We start from the raw sequence: 27,993 nt of genomic DNA, 5'->3' as shown, positions 1-27,993 counted from the left end.
TGGGTTATATCAAGGTGGGTGCTTATACGTTGTAAATTTGCTAGAAAAACATTGAATTACGAAATAAAACATGGTAATTTATATATAAAATTTATTTTAGAATATCAAATTACACATAATCATAATAATCTTGATGAATGCAGCCAACAAGAAGGCCATTAAAGCATAATGAGCGCAAAGCATTTTGATGTACTTTATTTTTCCTTTTGGAATGGTTTCGAGAGGATCTTCGAGGATGTACAAACGACCGCCTCTTGTGTAGGTGTAGAAATACAAGTCCCAGTCCAGAAGTTTCATACTGAATTCAAATAATTCTTTATCTCTTTTATTCAATCTCTGCCATAACGACTGAATGTTATTATTCGTGAAAACCCACTGTCGTTGACAAAAATAGGACAACACATCGGCAAATTTATTTATTTTTGCGTATCCTTTAACTAACCTGAAAATGAAAATTAGTTTTTCGTAGTGTCCCGCACAAGAACCGATACAGTGTGGAGGCCTATATGTAAGCCCAATGACGATTGAGGGCAGTTTACTTGCCCCCATCATCAAATTTCGAGCTCCCCTATACACCCTGTACTGTGTGGGTTCATATATGGGACACCCTATATATGTAATAATTATTATAGTTATTTTTCTGTCATTGAGGTTTAAGCACCTTCTTCTGTGTAAAGTAGTAAATATCATCGTAACAACATAATCTTAGACACAACGTATGTTATATTAACTAAATAATATTGTTAACAATGAGAATCAATACCACTTATTTATGATAATAATACTGTACAATAATATCTATGTCTTTTTGTTTCTTGTTTTTCTATTCAATACCATGATCTAGACAAGGATGGATATACATTACCACTGCAGGTTGCCTACCTTTAAACTCATTTCAGTTTTCATATTAATCCACAATCAGTGTAGCCCTTGATTACAATCACTGAACGATCGATCACGCTGTGACAATACACATGCGCAGCAATATGAAGTAATGAAGTAAAATAATTTTTAAAGCTAAAGTATCCCTGATCTTAACCATAGCATTGAAGGAAATAATTCGAAAAAGGCACTGGGTTAAGTAATGTTCATAAAAAAGAGAAATTTGTGTTTATTTAAATCTAATAGATGGATGAAGAAATCTTTTAACGAGTCACTACATTCAATTTGCACAGCGCCTACTGTCAAAATGACGTAGATCTTGTGCTTACGCGAACAAATATGATCGTGATCACAAGATCGCAATCAAGATGTCAAAATTTTATGATTCTTTACGTCAATACGTCACTCAATATCGTACATTGTCAGTCAATTTGGATTGCGATCATTGATTTGAATTGCAGATCGTGCTTTAACCTGGCAACTGCAGCGTGCGTTTCAGTTTTATTTATAGTAATTTCATTTTAGTAAAGCATTTGAATACTTTATAATCAAATAAATCAAAATACCGGTAATATTAATAAACTTTTGAGATAGTTGATAAATCGTTTGAATCTTAATAGACAGACTAATAAGTTCAATACTCACATGGGCTTCTTCCCGACACATACTGCTATAAAATCGACGACGTGAGCTGGTATAGTGTGAAGCAAAAATGATGCTATCAAAAATAACCATTTATTCTGAATCATCCTGAAATAGCTGTGCCAAATAACTTTTTCTGATGGTATTTGTGTGGCGTGTTTGGTACTCAATCGTTGAAATTGGTCTAAAAAGAAATGAAAATTGTATTATTTTTCTTCCAAACTGAGAATATATGTTTACTCACCCCAACTTATAGGTTTTTCGGGTGTACTCACATAATTATATACAGGTATTTCTTTATCAAATTGCTCTTCTCTGCTGCTTTCCTCTCGTAATTCTTTGTTATCATTCATAGTTCTAAAACAATATTTGGAGTTGGTTATAAAGTTTGTGGTATGGTCTGTTTTTTAAATTAAAATTACAATTACTAAAACTTGATATGCTAGGCGGCCACATCTCAGGAACGGATTATACAGAGGTCGGCATAAATCAGGCAACGCTCTCTAAAAATCGGCATGTTCGTACTTCAGACAGTTGTATCTATGTCATGATAACATGTATTCGTCGAGTAGACGCGGTTTCAGAATGAATAATCGATACAAATTCACACTGCAAAAAATAGTTTTCTCTCGACGCTATTAAATCGATCAACAGTGTGGAAGAGGTACCAGAAATTCTAAAAACGGGCTCTGTTGCCGACGCGTTGCGTTCGGGACGATCGGTATCTGTAACAACTAACGAAAATCTGGAAACAGTGGCGCTTGCGTTAGGTTAGGTTAGGTTAGTTGAGTAGCCGAATCAATCATTGCATCCGAGTGGTACCTCGGATGCAATGATCAGCAGTTACAGCATTCCATTTTATGGTTGGATGAAGTCAAGTTGAACGGGCCAATGTTTATGTGTGTGTGAGTAGGTATCGATGCGAGAAGTCTCGTGGGTCCGAACTTTTTTGAAAGTCACGTTACGGATCAAAGTTATCCGGAAATGCTCGGAGATTCACGTGGGCGAATGTTATGTGTGCGGAAGTACCTTAATGTTAATTTTGGAGAATGAATAGGCGGAAGAGGATTCGTTGAGTGGTTCGCACGTTCATGTGATCTGACACCCTGTGATTTCTTCTTATGGGACCTTCTCAAGATACGCGTTTTTCACACGTAGCTGTATCGTTGCGGGATAAATTCCTAAAACGTGATTGGAACGTGGTGACCATCCAATAAGTGTTTCACATTTACGTGGTAGCTACGTGACTATTTCGTGGTAACCATGTGACAGCCACTAGTGGTTTCAAGATTTTCATTGGTGGCATCGACGTGGTTTCCACTAAAAATGTTACCGGGGAACTATAGAGAAAATAAAGATTTACTGAAAGTTATAATGGGAACTGTTGATTGATCCTTTTTTAAGATATAGGGCGTCGGCTCGTGGTCAGTTTTTTAAGAGCTGGGTAATCATTTCGAATTTTCAAAAGATTTTTGTAGGATATTCGTTTATATATTTTGAATTTCTATAAATACGTATAGAAAAAAATCAGTGAAGCTATAATCACATTTATTTTTTAGAGTTTAGAGTTCTGATGTGATTTGAAGTGACCAGCTGATTCTAGTAGCTCCATAAACATTCTATCTCGAAGCATTGTAGTCAAATTTTCTTTTATATACATTAAAATAACGGATTACGTCAGAAAATATGATAATATTATAAAAAAATAACAAAAAAAATAAATTTCTTCACTATCTTATTTCTTAGATCTTTCAAAATGTGATAATTGCCAATTTTTGTTGATTTCTAGTTTATTCTCATTGAAAATTAGTGATTTTAACAAAATATTTTGAATTGTTTCAAAAACCAATTTTCAATCAGAAAAGACTCAAGATCAAGAAAAAACAATTATTCATACATAAACAATAAAAATGTGTATACTTACTTTATACAAGCTACATCCCAAGCGCTGGCTAAAACACCATTAATGACGTAATCAGCTGGTACCATATCTGCATAATTTTTAGGATTTCCCCTTAACGTTCTCAGCAACCCAATAGCCACACCTATTAACACCCCCGTAGCACCATACACATTGTTGATCCAACCAGCAACTGGTTCTTTCAAAGTAGCAATCACTATAAATATATTAAAAGTATAAATAGTGTTTTTCTTTTTCACAGTTGGCAGCACTTTATAGTTTCCGTAGCATAACTCGCAAAAATTAGTTATTATAGTCTATTTCAGAAATGTATAGAGCACTAAAATGGAGAATTCCATCCAGTTCGGCTCAATTTCGGTGTCGGCCATAGGCGTAGGTCTTGAATATTGTGTAAGAATTACATAGGTAGTAGATTATACAGTTAAGTTTTGCGTTTTGCTGTTAAGCCGTATTATAAGATTAGTAATAAAATTCTACACTATCAGCGAATGAAAACCTTTTTATTTCTAATGTACACGATTGGATAAAATACGATTACCTGTAATTTACTGGACAAGAAATTGTCGACCGATGATCCCGAATGACTGGAGTTGGAAAGTCCACCGTTTTTAAATTATTGCGGGGGAGAAAGATAGCAGGCCAAGTGGAACCTCCCAAGAAACGTCCAGGCAGACCAGTAAAAGTCCTTGATGAAGACACCAAAAGTGTAATTCGAAGAAAAGTTCACTCTTTTTATTTTAAAGAAGAAATACCCACCCTAGATAAGATTTTAATGGAGCTTGGCCAGGATAGACCAATTTGAGAAATATGAATTTTGCCTGGGAAAAGCATAACAGTAAAGCACTTTAACTGGAAAGCGATGAAATTGTTTGCTGGCGAGGAAAATACTTAAGAAGTATAAAGCAGTACAGAACAGAGCAGAAGAAAATCTTTTATCTAGAGGAGACGTGGATTGATGAAGGTTATACTGTACGAAAAGCAAGACAAAAATATAACCAGTGCTCGCCAAGCTTTCATGGAAGGCCTTCAACGGGTTTTAAGGTGCCTTCAGGTAAAGGGAAAAAACTAATAATCGTCCATATTGGTTTTGCTAACCTTTCAGTCGTGCCATATGGGAGATTACCACGGGGTCATGGATTCGGATGTTTTTGAAGACTATTTTGGTGAAATGACAAAATATCTTCCGGCTGATTCAGTAGTAGTTATGGATAACACAAGTTATCATTCTCGACGCATAGAGAAGACTCTAACTTCATCTTGGAGAAAACAAGAAATTGTTGACTGGTAAACCATCAAAAGTATTGAATTTGGAGATAATTTGATAAAAAAAGAATTATTAGCCGTAGCAAATTAACACAAACATTGTTTTATGAAATACGCCGACGAAGAATATTATGATTTTTTATAATTTAATTTCTGTATAATATATATCCATAATGCCTAATTTTTATTCTGTTAAAATAATTCTTTTTCCTTTTTACGAGTATCCTATCCTATTTTCAGTGTTTGTGAATGGATAACAATAGTCTAAACCCATATATTGACCCCAACCATAGTACCACCCGCGTTGGGTGGTACTACCTGCACTTGATAAAAAAATTTTTGCAATGAAATGAATGCCAAACTATGAAAGTGGCTTAAATATTCGTTGGGTCACTCTGTGGCCCCTTTGAATACCTAATGAGATTTTGTTACTCTATACATTTCTGAAATAAACTATAATATGTACTTGGTCAAGAGACTATAAACTTATCAACGACAGTGTGGAAGAAGATGTAAATTTATCACTTCATTACGGTACGCTAATTGAATTATCTTACCAATAGATGGCCTATATAGTGCTATTGGTAACTTTTTTCCTTCAGTTCTAAGAATATCTTCGGCTATACATTTCGTAAACGCATACGTGTTGGGAAAGTCTCCAAGTAAGCTGAAAAAAAATCATTTCAAATTTCTATTTATGAACCTCATTCTTTCGTTTGACGAACAGCCACATTGTCATATATTCATTCATACGTATCTACTCATAAAAGAAGACGAAGCAATTAATCAATTACAGTGTTGTCAGATCTATCGTTTTCACAGTAGAATTACCGTTTTGATATATAACCTATAATTCTATCATTGATGTATGTGAGTTTTTATATGCAGGTCCGTATTATTCATTTTGGTGTTTCCTAAAAGGTTGGTTTTCGATTTATTCTAGTTTTTCGTAGGGTTTATTGTTTGTTTAAAGGTATTAACAACGTTTGTACTCGAATTGGTTCGAAATACAAATCAAAATGAAGCAAGTGAAAATTGATTCTTAGTTGGAATGTTGTAGGTGTAAAATTTAAATATTATGTCTCAAATTTGTCATTGAATTTTGTTGCTTTAGATAAGAAAAAAAAAGTTAAGCCCATTGCAAAGTATACGTTGAGTTACGAATGAAAAATGATAATCGATTATTTTCGATTGGTCGAGTGGCCTGCGTTACAATCATATAATGGATTTTCTATCTTCACAGAACGCCGAAAAAACTGTTTTCAAACGCAATTTTTGCGTTCTATGATGAATTTGCTATTTATAATGGTTAATTTTATTGTAAATTCTGAAATTTGTAAAATTGCAGCTTTCGAATTCTCAACATTCTGAGAATTATCAAAAAATTGGTGGCGCATTTTTAATTCTTTAAAAGCTACTAAGATAAAATAGGTTTATAAATATCTTTGAAAAAAAGATGGTTAATGAAGAAATTTACAAAATATGATGATATAACCCAAAATACTTGTATAAAATGTTACCCATATACAAAAAAAAGCATTCAATGGTTTTAACATCTTCCAATATTTGTTAAAGTGCTGAAGGACAGTTTCTTTCATTAATAGAGGGGTGCTATAGAGATAAATACTTCCCTTTTCCCCTTTAGAATACCTTTAAATGCAAATATTTTAGAAACTATAATTCTATAGCATTGAAACAATGATATTTAGGTATGCGAATATTTGTTGATGTGTGCACAAAATAAACTTTATGTTATCAGGAAAATATAATAAAAAATTCCGGTGTCGTGGAAAGAAAATAAAAAAGAAGAAGAAATGTGGATCAAGCTTTTTATGTAACGACATCCGAATATATCGTTAAAATGGCCACAAGCCACAAGCTTTAATAAAACAATTGCTTTCTCTGAAAACCTCATAGGCGTTTTCAGCAAATATAATCTTGAGGCAAAAAATATTTAGAATGTCGATGAACCAGGGATAACCACTGTTCAAAAGCCTGACAGTAATAGTACGGCATGGGGGGAAATAAGTCAGTGCGATGACATCTGTCTTTTCTGGAAACACTAGGCAATTACATAACCCCTATGTTTTTATTTCGACGAAAGAGATTCCAAGAAGATTTCATTCATGATAGCCCAGCTGGTTTCGTAAGAACAGCCAACGAATCGGGATGGAAGCAAGAATATTACTTCCACTTTTTCCTTGAACATTTTAAAAATCACGTCGGGGGATCAAAAGATTCGAGAAAAATATTGAATTCTGCAGAGATAATGGGATTTTATTATTGACATTTGCCCCAAACTGCAAACATAAGCTACAACCATTAAATTAAGCCTCTAAAGAAAGCAATTAATATATCTTACATGTAGTCATAAGTATCTAAGATATCCATCTGTAACAAAATCAGCATTTGATGTGGCGTTTGTTCCAGTTTGCAACTGGAACACGGCTTGCTAATACAGATATCTTTGCGAATTTCTCCCTTCTCCAAAGTCAAGTCACTGATCGTATTTTGCCCAATCCAGAACTAGAACAATCGTCAAATCTTCAATAAACTATGATCAGATCATGCCATGATATCTAGCAATCTACATTTGACAAGCCGTAACGCCAATAAACCCCTTGTCTCCACTTCTATAGCTCGTTCTCCTCTTACCACTTCTAAAGTGTTCTCGCCAGAATCAGTAAGGTCGTTGCCAAAGGCTACATTAAGAAAACAGACCCAACCTAATAGGCATATGATCAAATTAGTTATTCTTCCCGACACACCTACAAAGGATGAAACAGCTGCCATAGAATTTGGTAGTAAGTTAAATAGTGTGAAAGAACGTGTTTTAAATGAAGAAAATAAGGTACTATAAAAAGTCAAGAAGCAGACTAACTAATGCTTATTATTGCTGCCTTGAATGAATAACAGACCAAATGAGAAGTGGATTTAGTGACTGGAATGTAAAGGCTGGAAGATTGCACTGAGGGCGAGCTGCAATATATCTGTCATAACTAGTTGTGAGATTAGATTATGATTTTTGATTGACCTCGTTATGAAAACATGAATACAGATAACAGAGTTAATATTTGTTATTTTGATGTTTAATATTTCATGTTATTGTTTCTTACTATTATTTTAAATGTATTTCCAGGCAAAAACCGCGTTTTGTTGTTTAAGTTTTCGTGGATATAATAATTATGGCATAACGTTTATATTTGTGGTATGTTTTTTTATTGAGATATGTTGCTCTTAGTAAAAATTATCACAACCCTCTTCGGTCTCCCCTACGTAAGAAATAACCAAGAATAAAAAATCTTACTGAAATAAACTGAATACTGGGAATTTTATAATTTTTAATCTGACAACACTGCTTAATTAAAGCAATATAGAAAACAAATTATAACACTTACGATTTAGTTATGGCATCTAGTTGATTGTCATCCAAGCAATCCACTAATGTTATTAATTTATCCGCCATTATTGGGGGGTCGTAAAATTTTTCCTCTATTGTAGATTGGACACAATTAGAATAAGCCGTGGAAATATGTACGAATGCCTGAAAATAAATGTTATTTTTTTAGTTCTTCACCTTACCTTACTCAGAACTATTCACAAAAATGTTTTGTCAAAAGTTTGGTTTATGCAGCTAAAATGGAAACAAATTTCAAATTAATAAACTTTCTTGGTTGTAATTTTTTGGTTTATGCAGTAACTGCAAGTACCATCTCAATGTCTTTCAACTAGTAATTAAAATTGTTATTTTAATGTAAAATTTTCAATTTTGGCTGTATAAACCAACCTTTAATAGATTCTTAATTCATTGCTTTTTAGTTGTATATACGATTTTTTTTCAAATTTCAAATCTCTCTCTTTTCAAAGCTTCCTGACTACTGCTGTGTGGGATTTATAGTCAAAAAAGAAAGACTTTTTATGTTTCTAAATAATCTTGATTTAAGATATTTTCTGATTAAAATTGTTTTTTTATTATTTTTATAGACAAATAAAAATGTGACGTTTTGACCTGTTGCGGTCTTTATCAAAATAATATATCAAGTACATTGTAATGATTGTTATGCTCTCTACATAGGGCAGACATCTCAGTATTTAGAAAATAGATAAAAGGTCATCAATATGATAAAAAAATAGAACTGCATTAACGAATGTTAATATTTATGATTTAGGTGATCTACTGATTAATACGAAACGTCAAATTTATTTTTATATGTCTTCATAAATAGAGAAATCAATTTTAAATCGGAAGAGACCTAAAATCAAGACGATTTAGAAACATAAACATATCAAAATGTCTAAGAAATGAGAAATTAAAGAAAATTTAAACAAACTTTTATAGTTAATCAAACTGCTATTTTATTATAAATATATAGTATGCTCAATATTAATCGTTATAATTTCCTACTAGATTATTTTTTTAAAGCAAAATTAGTTTTGAAAGAAAAACGTTGTCCAACGCTTCAAGGAACAGTGACGTTAATGTTCTTTCATTTTAACCATTATGAATTATTTTGCGATATAATAATTACTTGTTGAGGTATATATAGAACTGAAATTTTGGAAATTGTGAATTTTTATACAGTTTCTCTAATATAAGTAATGAATTATTATCCTGCTAGGTTCATAGTTCGATTTTGAGAGATATATTTTTACCTTTAACAATAATCTTCGAATTATTTGTTGGGTTATATAATATAGATTCGTATATAGATCAATTTCAAGCTTTTGAGCTCGCATCTTGATTTATAAACACCAACGCTCGCGTTCAAGTTCGCGCTGAGAAATTGCCGATTTTTATGTTCGACGCTCCCGTTTCAACGCCTAGCTTATGAAAACAGGATATGATTTTTTTTTATTATAATTCTAAGAAGGACCATCAGACGTTCCATCCTCCCTGCCGGACCCAATTCAGATGTGGTACAGTCCATTAAAAATTATCACAATTTATCAACTCTCCTAGAAAAAACCCCTGGTTTTACACGGGGGCAAACTTATCCAGCAAAGAGATATGTATCTACAGCGGATAAAGTTCTGAGAGTAATTAACGAGGATAAGAACTTTGAAAGATCAACATTTTATAATTTATTGAAAGAAATGGAAATTAAATACAAAAAACAGGGAAGGAATAGTTGTTTATTAGTAGAAGAAGCAATAATACTTATTCGAAGGCGACAATACCTTAGAAACATTAAGAAATTTCGAGAAGAAAATAGAACAATTCACTATCTGAAACATGGGTAGCATTCCTGGTGTTCGCAACGAGACGTATGTATGAAAGCGCAAATTATTTTTTAAGTGCGGAATACGGTCCTGTTACAAGCTCGACTTTTTGAGTTTTCAACTCTGATCACGTGCACTATGCGCGAATATGTTTTGGTTTACTATTATTCTTCGATAAATAGAATTTAACAGACCTTACAGTTCATTCTCAGTGAAAAACATAGTGTTTAAATTTCAAAGCACTTAAAACATAAAACTTATAAGTGCCTCAAGCAATAGATTATAATCCTAGAACTTGGTCAGTAGCAACAAGTCTACAGTATAAATAAACATAAAAACACTAACCATAAATAGATAGGAAGTCGGATAGTCACTAAAAAACGGGCCCAACAGCACTGACAGCTGAGGCCTTCCCAATCTTAAACAGAAGAACTGATATTATTTAAATATTTCAGCTTAGGTTGATACGAATCTTGTTTATATTTTTAGTTTTCATTTTATTTCATGTTACATACACAGTTTTCTAGTTAGAATTCGTGTTTGGTTTATCTACTTTTTGAAATTTATTGTCTTCTTCTTTTTTTAAATCATAAATTTCACACTATAATAAGATCACGCATCTAATACATTTTTCTGAATAACAAATATGTCCTCTAATTGTCCTTCTATGATGTTCACATTTTTTTCCTAAGCTTATTTCTAAATTCAACCGTTGGGGTGCTGGTATCTACAGAAAAATCTCAAAATTGAGTCTAATAAAGACGTTAATGATTCAATGAAAAGTAGCCGTTGATTCGTGGTGAAATTCATTTAAATAACTCCCTGTCTCAGAATTTCTTGTTGATTTATATAAAGACCTATAACTCAAGTAAACTTGAGTTCTGATTCATTTTAGTACACCAATCATATTAGAACTGACATTGTTTAAATAATTTACCTTCAGATTGATACAAATATGTCATTTAATTGTCGTTCTATGCTGTTATAATTGTAATTTCAATCGTTGGGTGTTAGTATATACAGAAAATACTACTACTACTACTTAAATGTATTCAAATAAACTCCTTGAATACAGTTTTCTACTACAAAGGATTAGTTAAAATATTGTCTATAATTTAGGAATTTTTTTGTTGTAAACAATTTCTATAACAAAAACTACTATTTAAAATAATTATAATTTGTTTCTGTGTTCGAAAATATGAAATAATTAGCTTAATAAATGCTAATGTTTCACTGGAGGATGTATTGGTTTTTTTGGATTTAAATTTTACGAGCTTATACTTTTTTTCGTCATAACTTAGGTTTATAAAAATGTTATTTATATTGTTTGAAGAATATATTAACATAAATTAGTGATAAAAATGTCTATTTACAAACATAACCAATTATTTGCTTAAATAAAACGTTAATTCCTCATTTTTGACAATGATTTTGTTGTTCAGAAAACATTTTACACGGCCATATAAATTTTCATTTCCGCATTAAGTTTTAAAGACGTATACTTCCTGTTCAAAGTGTCATTATTAAATAATATCATGGATGAAGATTGTCTTAGCGCTTTTGGACTGAAAAAAAGCATAATTCCAATAAAGTAAAGCTTGTTTCTTAAAAATAAATTCGTTGTTGCATACTAATTACTTTGTTTGGAACCAGGCGATTCATTGAATACTTCTTCAACTAGTGACACCTATTGTAGAGAAGCAGAAATCTACTAAACTGAAATGGAATTGAAACTGAACAAAAAGATGTGGCCCTCCTTTCCGTTCTAGTTTTCCAAATCAGTTTTTACGTTTCACACAAAACTTGAACTGATTTATCTTTCTTTTACCGTTCATTTTGTTTAATTCAACACTTACCCTTAATTTTTTGATATCCTTCGCTATTCGTATGAGATCTCTTACTGCTCTAACGTTTATATAAGTCGCTATTCTGAGTTTCTCGTCGAACCTCACTGTAGCTGCATAATGAAACACGCAATCGACTTCTGATTTGATCGTTTCAATATCTTCTTCACACAAACCTAGATTCGGTAAGGCTGCGTCACCTGCCATCAAGTGAATCTTCCTGGTGAAATTAGGATATTTCCTTTTTAGTGGAGCGTAACTCTAAAAATATGCAAGAAATTAAAAATACTGAAGGAAATTTATGAAAACAAAGTGGAAAGAAATGGTTAATCGTTAAAATTTGATATAAGTGAATACCAAGCCTGTAATACTTAATGATACAGCAGATTTTTTCGCTTGTGGAACATTATCTAGTCTTCCAAGCCAAAGTGTGGTGACACAGCTGAGCTGATATAAAAGCCTTAACGTGTGCTCTAAGCTTGTGCTAGAATGCGAACAAAAAGTCTTACAGGAACTGGTGAGCGATGGTCGCAATGTTCAGCTCGTTCGCGTGTCTGATCACTCAGGCAACTACGAGGCTGATACGCTCCCGATACTCAGAGTTTTCGAGTGATTTTCTTATCGCTGAGAAATCTGCTCACCCGACAAATGGAAACACTGGTATGAAACAAGCTAAGGCACGCTTAGAAAAGCCTTCTTCTTGTCTTATTAACCATTTAGGCGCGAAATACGACTGACGGCTGGAATTTTAACCAGACACGGTTATTTAAGACGCCATCTACATGTTATAGTCATCATAGACGATCTGAAATATCTCTGGTTCTTGGAAGAACAAACTGTGGACTTTGTGCGAGGACACTCTTCTAACCAATTTTAAGAAGAGTAAGGAGTTTATTGGAAAAAATGTTGGTTACATATTAAAATACATTGCTTGAGAATTATAAACATCGTCCAAATGTAAACCGTTGCGCTCACGGTATTCATTTAATCGAGCACTAAAATCGCCTATGACGACTTGGTACGTATGTATGCTCCATGATAGCTGCCATTTGGTGATGGTTATTTTCTTGACCCAGGGAAATCGATTTGTGAGTGTAAACTTTAGATTCTACCACAGGAAAAAGTCCATAGATGTTAAATTGGGACTGCGTGGAGGCTAACTGATGTCACTTCTCCTGGAGATCAAATTGCCAGGAAAAACTTGAACTCGTAAAAGAAATTTGTTGGACGTGTGTCATGTTGCTGCGTCTAATATCTGCACTCAACGCTCTGAATTCACTGTGCGTTCCTTTTTATCTTCAAAATTCCTCGCGCTGACATCTCGATCTATTTTTCAATCTGTTGAACGTCTAGACTACGACGTTCTATTTACATACAGATTCCTCATCCAACAACTTCTCGTTAGTTTAGCCTTCTTTTTGGTAATGAGGTGATTCATAATGATGGAAACGGCACGTTTTTGTTTAATTCTAATTCAGTTGGTAATGAAAACACAAAACGAAGTGCAAATTAAGAAAGACCAAACTTGGAAATCTCATTCGACACAAATAGTAAGGTTCGTTGAAAAAACGACTCTTCCGGGTAGTGTGCGTCGTGTTTTTGTTTAGGAACCGAGCACGTCGTTACGTTTACATTTGACATAAATCATATACGTCTCAAAAAATTTCGCCTCACGCTACGCATTACAATGATTCATTTGAAATATGGACCCGGCTTAAAACTCACGCACGCACGGTCCGCTCCATAGCGACTGAAATCTTAGAGCTAGGCTACCAATTGACATACCTCCCGCGCCCCTTCGAATATCTGCGTTCACACAATTCGCGAAAACTACGAATTGGACAGCATCTGTTGATTTTCTTCCAAACTTCAATTCAGATGAGCAATAAAGCCATAATTCCAGTTAGTATTATTGAAAATTTTAGTCTAAATAGTAACAAATATAACTGTTTAAAGTGCTTTTGTGATTTAAAAACAACCAGAGATTCATAAAATGCACTTCGAAAATAATAAAAACGTGGTAAAAGTTGTAAGATTACAAATGCACTGCTTGTATCCCAATCTAGTGGCCAATAAAACTCTTGTGCATATTTTTTGGTAGTTTCATGTAGATATTCAAGTCCTTTCCTCCACGAACAAATGCATTTCCAATATTTAACTACATTATTTAATTTAATTGTGATCTCATGAATCTGAGAAGTTAGACCTGACGTCCGTAGACACAAACTTTAATGGTTTTTGTTCCTTCTAGGCCACATAATACTCTATATTCCGCTTCAAAAACCACTTCACTTTCTTTTAATGGTCTACTTCTGACTCCAATATATTCCATAATGTTAAAAAGGTTTACACAACTTGTTGTTCTAACTACAAAAACACGCTTACGAGAATTACAAAAATAGAAAAAACAAAATCACAAAAAACACATAAAAAACTAAATATCATAAAACATCCTTAACGATTGTATTTTTGGTTTATTTAGGACACTCGTTTTTTTTAGGTATTTTCCATGTTACTAATGGAAAGTTGAGACTTGGTATTCCTTCTTCACATTTGGCTATAGGATGGTGAAAGATTCTGGTTTTGGAAAATGCGAATTATGTAAGGCTTAGGAATCTGTTCAACCAAATTATAAATGTTTTTCCCTATTTCCAACTAAAAGGCATTTTATTACAACTGTCTAAAAAAAATTGACTAGCTAATGTTGAGAAAATAGACAATTTTATTATATACAAAGCCATTTCGCAAAAACTTTTGTATTATACCGATACTTAAGATACGAGGAAATAATTTCAGTTTTAATGAAACCATTAGAACACTTGATACTCACAGGATCATTGAAAAGTTCCTCTAATCTCTTTTCTGGATCTTTTCCTTTTTTCGCCCTAACGATAATAAAAATTTTTTTCACGTTACAGACTCTTAACAGCTTCTCCATGTGTAATTTCCCAAGATATCCAGTGGCTCCCGTTAAAAGAATGGTAGAATCGTTATAAAATTTCAAGAGTTCGCTGTCTTCAACGACCATATCAGCGAATGTTATGTCCCCTCCTTCTCGTTCATCTTCAACGCTCTGATTGGATCTATCCATATTTATTTAAACTGAAAAACAAATAATTGTTAATGAATAAAGAAAACGTATATATTTCCATGCCGAAATTAACGGAAACTATTCAAATGCAATGAAAAATAAAAGTAAAAAAAGACAAAAATACATCATAAACTAAAAGAGAGCTAACTGAATTGGGCACACCATAGAAAGAAAATCAACAAATATGATTAGAAAAGTAATACAATCCTTTCCACTATAGTAAAAAGTGATAAACACACCGAGGAAGATTTGAAAGTACGAAAAATATTAAAAAAAATTTACAGTTTAAGCTAGAATCGTTGGAATAACATAAAATATGCATTAATCTCCTTGAAATTACTATCTTGGCACTTATTCCAACCATTCCTCTAATTTTTCGATTGTGTAAATCATATAAAATAATTAGCAATGTTTTTGAAGATACAATTTTGAACGAGAAATTTGAAGGTTCTCCTGCCACGAATCACAATGATCCCCATAGACTCATTCCATTCAGAAGTTTGCAATTTCCAATTCCATGACTATAAATAAGTTACAAAAATATTTCTCACATCGCCAATTATATGTGGCGTGATCTCGCGTTGGAAACTGTCAAGTTTCTTCATTTATACTCCTCAGAAACTGACTAAAATTATTGTTAATCAACTCGCATCAAGATAAACTTGAACAAACGTTATTGATTTGTTTTTGGAAAAATTTTCGGGTCCGCTAGTAGTTAGAAAACTTTGAAATAAGCAATGACAGTCTAAAGATTAAGAAAAAGATCATACAGGAGAATATATAAATGATAAAACATTAACAGATGAAAAATTGGAACAATAAATAAACGATAGACTGGAGCAACTGGAAGATTAATCAATGCAATTAAGACACAGTTAATCGCTTATATAGAAATAAACAAGCGAAGTATACAAAAGAAATGATTTTTATTTTAAACTAGTGAAGAAGGGATTACATTTTATCAGAAAATTTGAACTTAAGACCAATTCAAAACAGGATCGAGAAAGGATAACTGAGATGGTTTGACCACGTTACGAGAATTGAGAGAAAAACGAATAATAAACAAAGAAGGAAGAAGATGACAGGGGAAATGAGGAATAAGATGGGAGGAAATAAAATAAAAAGGATAGGATATGATTGAATGGAAACTGCGGAACAAGGATTCTATGCAATAACTCAACTCCAACACTTGAAAATGTATGAGGATTATGTAAGTTTTGTAATTTCTTCTTATAATTTTTATTTACAAATGGAACATCAAAATAGGTATTAATTCAATAAATGATGTCATTTTTTATCTAATTCAATAAGGTAATATTTGATTTAGGAAAAGATCTGAACTGATCCGTGTTACATTTCCCTCTAATTAGGTTTGATATATTGTAAAAAAACGTTAATTTCACAAATTATGTACCACACTGTATAAAATTTTGTGACATATTTCTTCTATTAGATTGCAGAGACTGCTATTCGACATTTTTGCATGCATAGGAATGTGGGTATCGAGTGCTACAAAATGGAAATACGTAAATAGATTGTTGCACAACTAGACAGGTTTCGAATTGCCATGTCATTTTTTTTTTCAAATTTTGATCTCGTATAGATGCAATAAAGTGACCCCAATAGATACTATTACACATTCGACTACGTTGCTAAACAAACGCATTTGCTATTTTGAAATTTAACATTAAAGAATCTAAAATGGTAATTTACTTTACCGTAAATGAGTATTTAGAATCAGTAAACTGATTATGACGTTTATTGGAATCAGTTTAGCTTGTAAATGTACAAAAATATAAATCGATTTTCATACAACACAAAATATTGAGAATAAAGTTTACAAAATTATATATACCAATGAAATTTAACTTTCTCAATTAACTAATAACACTAGTCGACAAAATTTTGTAGTAACAAAAGAATGAATAGCATATTGTGATAAAAGGGACCTACACAAATACGAAAATATGAAAAAAATAATTGTAACACGTAAGGTGAAATATTTAATATCTATTAAAGAAATTATTTCACGTTTTTTAAGTCATATATATTGACTATTTTTATAGTTTACATCTTATAAACATGCATCACATCTATTAAAAACAAAAACTTTAAAAAAATCACTTTAAATATCAATTAGCTCTAATTTTTAGCCCTTTTATGAGGGTTTGCACTTTCTCTTTCTAAAAATCAACAGTAATCACCCATCATGGCCAATTTCCATTGTTCTAATATCTTGGTAGAACCTTTCACTCTGCTCATCACTGACAGCTCCCAAATTTTCGGGAAAAAATGTCAAACGGGAATGGAGGAAATGAATTTTCAATGATATTCGAGCACCAAGGGATTTGAAGGCGTCTAGAAGTTCATCAACTAACTGTTGATAGTTTGGATCCATATTGTTGCCCAAAAATCCCCTAACCATACTAACAAATGCCTTACATGCACTAAGTTCCTGCTGCTGGGAGCTTTTTTGCAAAATTGTCATCGTCCAGTAATTTTCTTATTTGTGGGTCAATAAAAATACCTTCCTTTCATTTCGCATCACTCAACTGGGGAAAGTCTTCTAGGTATTTGAATCCATCACCCTCTTCATCCATATACCTTAGAAAGTTTTTCATCAATCAAAATAACAGAATATAAATTTGTGGAACAGGTTAGATTAGGTTATCTTAGATACCCTGTTAATATCTATTATATTTTTGTTTTTGATTTCATAATTAAAATCCCGAGCTACGTAACTTTCCGTCACGAGTTGTCAAATCTACAACTACGATCACGAGTTGGCACATTGTAATAGAAGTTAAACTTTTATGGCGGGTATTGAATTTTCCGCTTTCACCTCACTACAAAGTTTGACACCCAATTCGTCAATTCGTACAGACAAACTTTTCAAATTTAATGAATTGTCAAAATCAGTTGATTCATATTTGAAAATGGCCACCGTTTCTGTGTCGTTTGTGAATTTAATTGTTGTATTTTAGACCTCATCATTTTACTTACCAATTGACACTACAAAACTGGTTTGTTTTTTACCAGTGTCTCACATCAAGTTTTCGTGAACTTGATCAGTTCATCTGATACGGAGTCTGCTCCTTTTTCTACTTCTGTATTTCAATTAAGAAAATATTTCTGGAGCAGTTATTGATATTCATACTAAACACACTTTTTTACTATTACTACTATTTACCATTGGAATGGCAAAAGGCATGCTTTGTTCTTCCTGTTCATCCACTGCACCAATGACACGCTACAACTAACACAGCACGCGTGGGGAGCCCACTGCTTGTCTTGGTCTCCAATTAAAGTACCGAAATAGTTGAAATAGGCTTTTTTACATTTTCGGAAAATTGCCTGGCTTCCAATTTCACCATAAATTCTCCACAACTATAGTAAGATTTGTCAGGAGAAGTTTTGCAACTGCGGCGCGTTTGACTCGAAATGTTCGTCTTTATAATCACTTTTTGCACTATAAACAGAGAACCACTTACCATGGAACTTAACAGAACACTATTTTCTAATGCTAATGTAAACAGGGATAATTAAACTATTGAAAAGTGGTACGTGTTAGGGCTTAATAAATTATTGGACGTGTATTTTCATTTTAAAAATAAAGGTTCCGCCTGTGTTACGACAATCTTGTCGTCCAGTGTAATTTTTATTTTATAAAAGTTGGAAAATCTTTGCCTTATTACTCCCAATTGAAGAATTTTAATAATTAGGATGCCAACATGTTTGTAGTCATGGGTCATATGGGAGTGGTAAATCATAAGCACTACAAACTTGCATCATGAATGGTTTGTTAAGCAATGAGAATGAAAGACGTGTTGTTTTTGTTGCGTGTGATGTTGTGACCTGTTCATTGGGGTCATTATTTTAAGTTGGCGGCTCAAATATAATTGAGACAAACGTGTACCTGACGCGCCTGTATGTTTTAAAGGTCGCGGTTTGATTATGTGTTAGCTGAGTGAATGTCATTCGTTTTTCCCTGAACCGTTGAGAATGAGCCGCATGGAGGACCATGAAAAATTGATAGTGCAGCGTCTTGAGTCCACAAATACCTACAATATCGCCATGGACTCCCAAATTGTTGACCAAAAATTCATGCGGTTGAAAGTGGTGAATATTCACTACCGGGTACACTTTTAAACTCCCAAGTGCAATGTATCGTGTGAAGAATGAAAGAAGAAAGAGAAAGGGGCGCCAGTTTCAGTGAAAACAACCAGGTTCGTAGGTTAGTTAATGTGTACTGAATTCTGGGACCGACGTTCCATAAATGCTGCCTTCTAAATACACACGTGAAACTCGGTTACCGTTCGAAACGGAAGAGCATTCCAGCTCGGTGTGATTCTTTTTCGGGAAAATGCGCGCCCTCATACACTATCAGAACTGGGATGGGATGTTTGAACCACTGAAAGAAGCCCAAAATTGCTCTTACCAGAATAAGGTATCGCAAAAATATATATTCGATTCCGTAGCTCCCTGTATTATAAAGTATTTTTTCGCTTTAATATTTGTTCAACAACTAATTGATAAATTACAGAATTATGTGTTGTTACTTGAATAAATATAGAGTTTCATAATAACTACTTATTGTGATTGACATGGATTATTCCGACGTAACATTATTGTTTTGATTTTATTTCAAATCATTCATTTAACGATACGTGGCGGAATTTTGCGTTTTTTTGAAATAAAAATTCCACATTATAATATTTTGGTTGGCTTGTAATTTTACGATCCATCTTTCTATAAAAAAGTGAATATCTAGTCATATTTGTGTGCATGTTTACATGGAAAATTTTAATTTCAAAATAAATTAAAATGTTATTACATTGAATTAGGGAAATCTGGGTGGAAAAGTTATTATTTTTGGAATCTAATTATCAAATCATAATGAGTATATCATTATTTCCCTCTTTTATAATAATATGAAATATTTTATAATTCCAAAGAATGTTTATAACATAATAAGTCGAGGAAGTTTTTAAAAAATATTCCAAATCAAAAATATCGGTCAGAATACAGCTAGAGGCACGAGTACGATTTCCGTGGCGCCTGCATTTGACTATGTCATTTTGTAAATCGATTCAAAATAAGTCGAAAATGAAGAATAAAATTTTTCGATATCTCGCTTCCTTTTCGAGATATCGATACTTGAAGTTCGAAAAATTTATTTTTATCCAATATTTGTATACATCAACCTAACCTAACCTAACCTAACCTATCCCAACCTAACCTAACCTATCCTAACCGAACCTAACCTCACCTAACCTAACCTAACCTAACTTAACTATCTCGTGGTGCATTTTGAGTATAAAAAGTTCAAAAATCGTGATTTTTTACAGCCAAAATTGTCTAAAAAACTTTTTTCTTCTTCAATTATAAAACATACGAAAATAAATAACTTTTTTTTTATTTTATAAATAATGAAAAACAACCGACAATTTTTTATAAAAAACATTAAATTATTCATGTATTTATGGTATGTTAAATTATATTCATCACAGAAGGATGAAATTTATCAAAAATGGCTCATTTTGTTATAAAAATCTGTTTTTGTCATTATAATTTTGGAGTATCAGGGTAAATAATATAAAAATTATTGAATTACAAGATTCATATTGAATTTGAAGTGATAAAATATTCATTTGAAACGAAGTATTGAACGCCATTTGATTATAACTTTAAGTATCGATATCTCGAAAACGAAGCGAGATATCAAAAAATATCATTCTCCATTTTCGATTTATTTTGCCCTAATTAAGCCAAATCCGCGGCGCTACGTAAATCGTACTCTCCCCGCTCTAGGTGTAACAGGAGGAAAGCCTAAACTAAACACTAAATTTATTAACTCAAATTTAGAAATTTGAGCATTGAGTTCTTAAAAAACAACAACAAATTTGTGCTTAACAACTATTTACTTGACTCATAAAACGTAAACATGCGGTTGAATGTGAAATAAGAGATTAGATAAGTTTATAATCTTCACCAGAACAATTTGGTACATATCTAGCAAATTCGACGTTCATTTAACGATAACAGAAAGGCTTTTGGGATATTACATTTTGCAATAGTTTTATGTGCATTTACAGGATACTCCTTTCAATATTTCTTGCTTTTTATTATATCCTCGAGATTTGATTAAAAATGTGATAAATTGAAAATCATTTGCCCGGAAATGTCTTGAATCTATTTGATAGAAAATGAAATTTCACATGAGATTAATTATAACAAGTTAAATTTTGCAGTACAAAAGTTCGAAGAGTAAGATTGTAACTTCAATCTTCAGTTTTACTATTTATGAAATAAATAGCCAAATAAGAGCAGAAAAAAACAGTAAGCAGGTTATTGTGACGTGTTTTTTGGAAGGTCTTTGTCCGTCAGTGAACGCCTGGAGGTTGAAAATATTATGAAAGATAGCAGAGACGGCTTCACCTTCTTGAAAAAATTTAAAATTCAAGACTATCACAGAAGACTGAAAGTTTATAAACAAGTAGATAATTTTTATACATAAACTTCATTCAAAATATACCCTAAGATCACTTAATTCGATTTATTCTCTCAAATAACTATTAAACTTTAGAAAATAGTCGCGTTTTAATCGCCATTGGCAACCCTGCATAATGTATTTGTTTGTTTTTATATCTATTTCTTTGAACTATATGATCATTTTATTTATTAAATATTTTGCTCCTGTTGATTTTTAACCCGAATTCTGCGTGTTGGATTATCCTTCTTATACTTATAAAAAGATTATTTGTAATGAAGTGAATGGTTCATAATCAATATGAAATATAATGTAATGAAATGTTTTTCAGAAATACGGGGGGTGTCTTATAAGTATTGTCTGTTTTCATATGTAAAACACAAGCAACAAATTCAAAACGATGGATTTAGATATTTCTTATTTCAATGTATATTGTTTACACGAAAATTCTTTGCGTATTAATGGAATAAATCACAGAACCAGGATATTAACTGCTACAAGGTTAACCACGGATAAATACAGTGAAGTGATTTAAAGAACACGATGCTCACTTCCACAAGGTAAACCGCACATTTTTGACGTAGAAGAGATTCGAATTTATATATTTTTTAATATATTAATTCGGTTGCAATGTGCGTAATGTATATTCGAAAGCAGTTGTGCAATTTAAAATAAAAATAATCTATAAAATAGAACGCAAAACCAAGAAATAAATTATTCAACAATTAGGAATTTTTTGTACACGTAATTCAGCATGCAAAGTGTTTATTTTTATTGTTAACGATTTGTAGTGTAATCACAAACGTCACATAATATTGGTATACAGGGTATTTCCAAAGTAATTTGCATCATCATTATTCGATTTTCATTAAATGAACTTTGACTGTACATGGGATTCATTCGAACATCTGCACTAGAAGGTATTATTATTTTTAGTTGATGTTTATCACACTATTATTCATACTATTACAATAAATTCCAAGTAAAGTCAAAGTTTGTCTCTCAAAAACAGTTCAATAGCCTTTAATTCATTAACAACAAGATTTATGAGCAACTTTTATAGAAACGTGCTTGAGAGGATCCATTTACGTAATACTATATTTCTTTATAAAAACAATATTCATTAACAGAATATCGGAATCAGTCTTTTATCACGAAAAGTATATTTCCATTTGAAGAAATTATTCTTAGATACATAGAAAAAGATTATGGAGTTGAATGACAAATTGCTTATTCGTATCCTAGCAGGGCTTTATCTTTCCTAAATTTTAAGGTAATTCCTATTTAACAAAAAGTATATCTCCACGGCGGGGAATCGAACCCCGGTCTCCCGCGTGACAGGCGGGGATACTGACCACTATACTACCGAGGATTATGTTTATAAAAAACATCCAATAAAATTCGTACAATTTTCTGCCATATAAAGGATGATCCTATCACGCCATGACTGATATTTTTATTTATACTCTTGTTCTAGATAAAATAAATTATTCCAAGTAGCCGTTCACTGTTTCACCACTTTACAGCAGGGCCTCACCTTTTCTAAATTTTGAAATAATTCCATTTTAACAAAAAGTATATCTCCACGGCGGGGAATCGAACCCCGGTCTCCCGCGTGACAGGCGGGGATACTGACCACTATACTACCGAGGATTATGTTTATAAAAAAACACCCAATAAAATTCGTCCAATTTTATGCTATACAAAGGATCATCCTACCACGTCATAACTGATATTTTCATTTGTCCTCTAGTTCTAGATAAAATAAATTATTCCAAGTAGCCGTTCACTGTTTCCTCACTTTGCAGCAGGGCCTCACCTTTTCTAAATTTTGAAATAATTCCATTTTAACAAAAAGTATATCTCCACGGCGGGGAATCGAACCCCGGTCTCCCGCGTGACAGGCGGGGATACTGACCACTATACTACCGAGGATTATGTTTATAAAAAACATCCAATAAAATTCGTACAATTTTCTGCCATATAAAGGATGATCCTATCACGCCATGACTGATATTTTTATTTATACTCTTGTTCTAGATAAAATAAATTATTCCAAGTAGCCGTTCACTGTTTCCTCACTTTGCAGCAGGGCCTCACCTTTTCTAAATTTTGAAATAATTCCAGTTTAACAAAAAGTATATCTCCACGGCGGGGAATCGAACCCCGGTCTCCCGCGTGACACTATACTACCGAGGATTATGTTTATAAAAAACACCCAATAAAATTCGTCCAATTTTATGCTATACAAAGGATCATCCTACCACGTCATAACTGATATTTTCATTTGTCCTCTAGTTCTAGATAAAATAAATTATTCCAAGTAGCCGTTCACTGTTTCCTCACTTTGCAGCAGGGCCTCACCTTTTCAAAATTTTGAAATAATTCCAGTTTAACAAAAAGTATATCTCCACGGCGGGGAATCGAACCCCGGTCTCCCGCGTGACAGGCGGGGATACTGACCACTATACTACCGAGGATTATGTTTGAAAAAACACCCAATAAAATTCATCCAATTTTATGCTATACAAAGGATCATCTTACCACGTCATAACTGATATTTTCATTTGTCCTCTAGTTCTAGATAAAATAAATTATTCCAAGTAGCCGTTCACTGTTTCCTCACTTTGCAGCAGGGCCTCACCTTTTCTAAATTTTGAAATAATTCCAGATTAACAAAAAGTATATCTCCACGGCGGGGAATCGAACCCCGGTCTCCCGCGTGACAGGCGGGGATACTGACCACTATACTACCGAGGATTATGTTTATAAAAAACATCCAATAAAATTCGTACAATTTTCTGCCATATAAAGGATGATCCTATCACGCCATGACTGATATTTTCATTTGTCCTCTAGTTCTAGATAAAATAAATTATTCCAAGTAGCCGTTCACTGTTTCCTCACTTTGCAGCAGGGCCTCACCTTTTCTAAATTTTGAAATAATTCCAGTTCAACAAAAAGTATATCTCCACGGCGGGGAATCGAACCCCGGTCTCCCGCGTGACAGGCGGGGATACTGACCACTATACTACCGAGGATTATGTTTATAAAAAATACCCAATAAAATTCGTACAATTTTCTGCCATATAAAGGATGATCCTATCACGCCATGACTGATATTTTTATTTATACTCTTGTTCTAGATAAAATAAATTATTCCAAGTAGCCGTTCACTGTTTCCTCACTTTGCAGCAGGGCCTCACCTTTTCTAAATTTTGAAATAATTCCAGTTTAACAAAAAGTATATCTCCACGGCGGGGAATCGAACCCCGGTCTCCCGCGTGACACTATACTACCGAGGATTATGTTTATAAAAAACACCCAATAAAATTCGTCCAATTTTATGCTATACAAAGGATCATCCTACCACGTCATAACTGATATTTTCATTTGTCCTCTAGTTCTAGATAAAATAAATTATTCCAAGTAGCCGTTCACTGTTTCCTCACTTTGCAGCAGGGCCTCACCTTTTCTAAATTTTGAAATAATTCCATTTTAACAAAAAGTATATCTCCACGGCGGGGAATCGAACCCCGGTCTCCCGCGTGACAGGCGGGGATACTGACCACTATACTACCGAGGATTATGTTTATAAAAAACACCCAATAAAATTCGTCCAATTTTATGCTATACAAAGGATCATCCTACCACGTCATAACTGATATTTTCATTTGTCCTCTAGTTCTAGATAAAATAAATTATTCCAAGTAGCCGTTCACTGTTTCCTCACTTTGCAGCAGGGCCTCACCTTTTCTAAATTTTGAAATAATTCCATTTTAACAAAAAGTATATCTCCACGGCGGGGAATCGAACCCCGGTCTCCCGCGTGACAGGCGGGGATACTGACCACTATACTACCGAGGATTATGTTTATAAAAAACACCCAATAAAATTCGTCCAATTTTATGCTATACAAAGGATCATCCTACCACGTCATAACTGATATTTTCATTTGTCCTCTAGTTCTAGATAAAATAAATTATTCCAAGTAGCCGTTCACTGTTTCCTCACTTTGCAGCAGGGCCTCACCTTTTCTAAATTTTGAAATAATTCCAGTTTAACAAAAAGTATATCTCCACGGCGGGGAATCGAACCCCGGTCTCCCGCGTGACAGGCGGGGATACTGACCACTATACTACCGAGGATTATGTTTGAAAAAACACCCAATAAAATTCATCCAATTTTATGCTATACAAAGGATCATCTTACCACGTCATAACTGATATTTTGATTTGTCCTCTAGTTCTAGATAAAATAAATTATTCCAAGTAGCCGTTCACTGTTTCCTCACTTTGCAGCAGGGCCTCACCTTTTCTAAATTTTGAAATAATTCCAGTTTAACAAAAAGTATATCTCCACGGCGGGGAATCGAACCCCGGTCTCCCGCGTGACACTATACTACCGAGGATTATGTTTGAAAAAACACCCAATAAAATTCGTCCAATTTTATGCTATACAAAGGATCATCTTACCACGTCATAACTGATATTTTCATTTGTCCTCTAGTTCTAGATAAAATAAATTATTCCAAGTAGCCGTTCACTGTTTCCTCACTTTGCAGCAGGGCCTCACCTTTTCTAAATTTTGAAATAATTCCAGATTAACAAAAAGTATATCTCCACGGCGGGGAATCGAACCCCGGTCTCCCGCGTGACAGGCGGGGATACTGACCACTATACTACCGAGGATTATGTTTATAAAAAACATCCAATAAAATTCGTACAATTTTCTGCCATATAAAGGATGATCCTATCACGCCATGACTGATATTTTCATTTGTCCTCTAGTTCTAGATAAAATAAATTATTCCAAGTAGCCGTTCACTGTTTCCTCACTTTGCAGCAGGGCCTCACCTTTTCTAAATTTTGAAATAATTCCAGTTCAACAAAAAGTATATCTCCACGGCGGGGAATCGAACCCCGGTCTCCCGCGTGACAGGCGGGGATACTGACCACTATACTACCGAGGATTATGTTTATAAAAAATACCCAATAAAATTCGTACAATTTTCTGCCATATAAAGGATGATCCTATCACGCCATGACTGATATTTTTATTTATACTCTTGTTCTAGATAAAATAAATTATTCCAAGTAGCCGTTCACTGTTTCCTCACTTTGCAGCAGGGCCTCACCTTTTCTAAATTTTGAAATAATTCCAGTTTAACAAAAAGTATATCTCCACGGCGGGGAATCGAACCCCGGTCTCCCGCGTGACAGGCGGGGATACTGACCACTATACTACCGAGGATTATGTTTATAAAAAAACACCCAATAAAATTCGTCCAATTTTATGCTATACAAAGGATCATCCTACCACGTCATAACTGATATTTTCATTTGTCCTCTAGTTCTAGATAAAATAAATTATTCCAAGTAGCCGTTCACTGTTTCCTCACTTTGCAGCAGGGCCTCACCTTTTCTAAATTTTGAAATAATTCCAGTTTAACAAAAAGTATATCTCCACGGCGGGGAATCGAACCCCGGTCTCCCGCGTGACAGGCGGGGATACTGACCACTATACTACCGAGGATTATGTTTATAAAAATCACCCAATAAAATTCGTGCAATTTCCTGCCATATAAAGGATGATCCTACCACGTCATAACTGATATATTTTTATTTGTACTCTTGTTCTAGATAAAATAAATTATTCCAAGTAGCCGTTAAGAGTTTCCTCACTTTGCAGCAGGGCCTCACCTTTCCTAAATTTTGAAATAATTCCAGTTTAATAAAAATTATTTCCAATATTCGCGTGAAAATATGTGAAAATGAATATTTTTGCGCAAATACAAACTATTTAAGCTTTTACATTTCATATAACTTTATATATAATTTATTCAACTGACGTATTAGAAAGAAAATTTAAATAAGTTGTTTGACTTGAATTTCGAAGACAAATATTAATATTCCTTAAGAAATTCATCTCAACTTGTCAATACGGAATTCTCAAGGTAGATTAACAATCAAAAACACATAATAACCTTCCTCATATATTTTAGTGACTGCTAAATTTCAATGATATTCGGGATACTAAACAATCGATGCATGAATTAAATAACATAATTTTTAAATGACATTAGATAAAATTGCAGAAATTATGGAAATAGAAATAGGAATATATTAATTATTATCACAAGTAAATTAAAAGCTTACTAAATAAATAAATAAATATATAAATTATATATATATATATATATATATATATATATATATATATATATATATATATATATATATCATATTTTAAAAAAATATTGCATACCTGTAAATTTGTTTACAAAATTTCCTCCGTCGTATTTCCGTTACAATTCTTAATAATTAAGAAATTAGAATTTTAATGCGAACTGTGAGCACGTCACTTATCAACAACACTGTTAAATGTAAATGCTTGGAAGTTCATAGTTAAGTTCAGCTCACCTGTGCGCGATAATTGCGTGTTTTCCCCACTTTTATACTTTATTTGACTCGATAAAGCACGATGCTTGCGATACCAATTAAAAATTATCGAATACAAATTAATTATGCAGATTAGGCCAATCAGATTAATATATTTTGATGAATTATATTTCAGCAAGTTGAAAATCATTCATATTTGAGAAAATACTCGAAGTGGTACTGGATGATCGTCAACTGGA

The 27,993-nt window shown here is 33.1% G+C and overlaps 1 protein-coding gene and 11 non-coding genes across 12 annotated transcripts; all 12 read right to left on the bottom strand.

Annotated features, from left to right (window-relative positions):
- Positions 1 to 77: 77 nt before the first annotated feature.
- Positions 78 to 27,993, bottom strand: LOC130899102 (fatty acyl-CoA reductase wat-like). The gene is made up of 9 exons (XM_057808851.1): positions 27,621 to 27,993; positions 14,603 to 14,874; positions 11,785 to 12,033; positions 8,107 to 8,252; positions 5,266 to 5,375; positions 3,449 to 3,641; positions 1,769 to 1,881; positions 1,528 to 1,708; positions 78 to 442 (listed from the first exon to the last, which is right to left on the bottom strand). The coding sequence occupies exons 2-9, from the start codon at positions 14,861 to 14,863 to the stop codon at positions 97 to 99; spliced, it is 1,599 nt and encodes a 532-aa protein (XP_057664834.1). The 5' UTR covers positions 14,864 to 14,874; positions 27,621 to 27,993; the 3' UTR covers positions 78 to 96.
- Trnad-guc (transfer RNA aspartic acid (anticodon GUC)) lies at positions 22,654 to 22,725 on the bottom strand. The gene has a single exon. It is a non-coding gene; the product is annotated as a tRNA-Asp (tRNA).
- Trnad-guc (transfer RNA aspartic acid (anticodon GUC)) lies at positions 22,935 to 23,006 on the bottom strand. Its single transcript has one exon. It is a non-coding gene; the product is annotated as a tRNA-Asp (tRNA).
- Positions 23,217 to 23,288, bottom strand: Trnad-guc (transfer RNA aspartic acid (anticodon GUC)). Its single transcript has one exon. It is a non-coding gene; the product is annotated as a tRNA-Asp (tRNA).
- Trnad-guc (transfer RNA aspartic acid (anticodon GUC)) lies at positions 23,762 to 23,833 on the bottom strand. The gene has a single exon. It is a non-coding gene; the product is annotated as a tRNA-Asp (tRNA).
- Positions 24,042 to 24,113, bottom strand: Trnad-guc (transfer RNA aspartic acid (anticodon GUC)). Its single transcript has one exon. It is a non-coding gene; the product is annotated as a tRNA-Asp (tRNA).
- On the bottom strand, positions 24,323 to 24,394 carry Trnad-guc (transfer RNA aspartic acid (anticodon GUC)). Its single transcript has one exon. It is a non-coding gene; the product is annotated as a tRNA-Asp (tRNA).
- On the bottom strand, positions 24,868 to 24,939 carry Trnad-guc (transfer RNA aspartic acid (anticodon GUC)). The gene has a single exon. It is a non-coding gene; the product is annotated as a tRNA-Asp (tRNA).
- On the bottom strand, positions 25,149 to 25,220 carry Trnad-guc (transfer RNA aspartic acid (anticodon GUC)). The gene has a single exon. It is a non-coding gene; the product is annotated as a tRNA-Asp (tRNA).
- On the bottom strand, positions 25,430 to 25,501 carry Trnad-guc (transfer RNA aspartic acid (anticodon GUC)). The gene has a single exon. It is a non-coding gene; the product is annotated as a tRNA-Asp (tRNA).
- Positions 25,973 to 26,044, bottom strand: Trnad-guc (transfer RNA aspartic acid (anticodon GUC)). The gene has a single exon. It is a non-coding gene; the product is annotated as a tRNA-Asp (tRNA).
- Positions 26,254 to 26,325, bottom strand: Trnad-guc (transfer RNA aspartic acid (anticodon GUC)). Its single transcript has one exon. It is a non-coding gene; the product is annotated as a tRNA-Asp (tRNA).

Source organism: Diorhabda carinulata, chromosome 10 (assembly GCF_026250575.1).
Source record: "Diorhabda carinulata isolate Delta chromosome 10, icDioCari1.1, whole genome shotgun sequence".
NCBI classification, from domain to species: domain Eukaryota; kingdom Metazoa; phylum Arthropoda; class Insecta; order Coleoptera; family Chrysomelidae; genus Diorhabda; species Diorhabda carinulata.
Note: the sequence above shows the minus strand (reverse complement) of the source record. Positions and strands in the feature narration are given on the sequence as shown.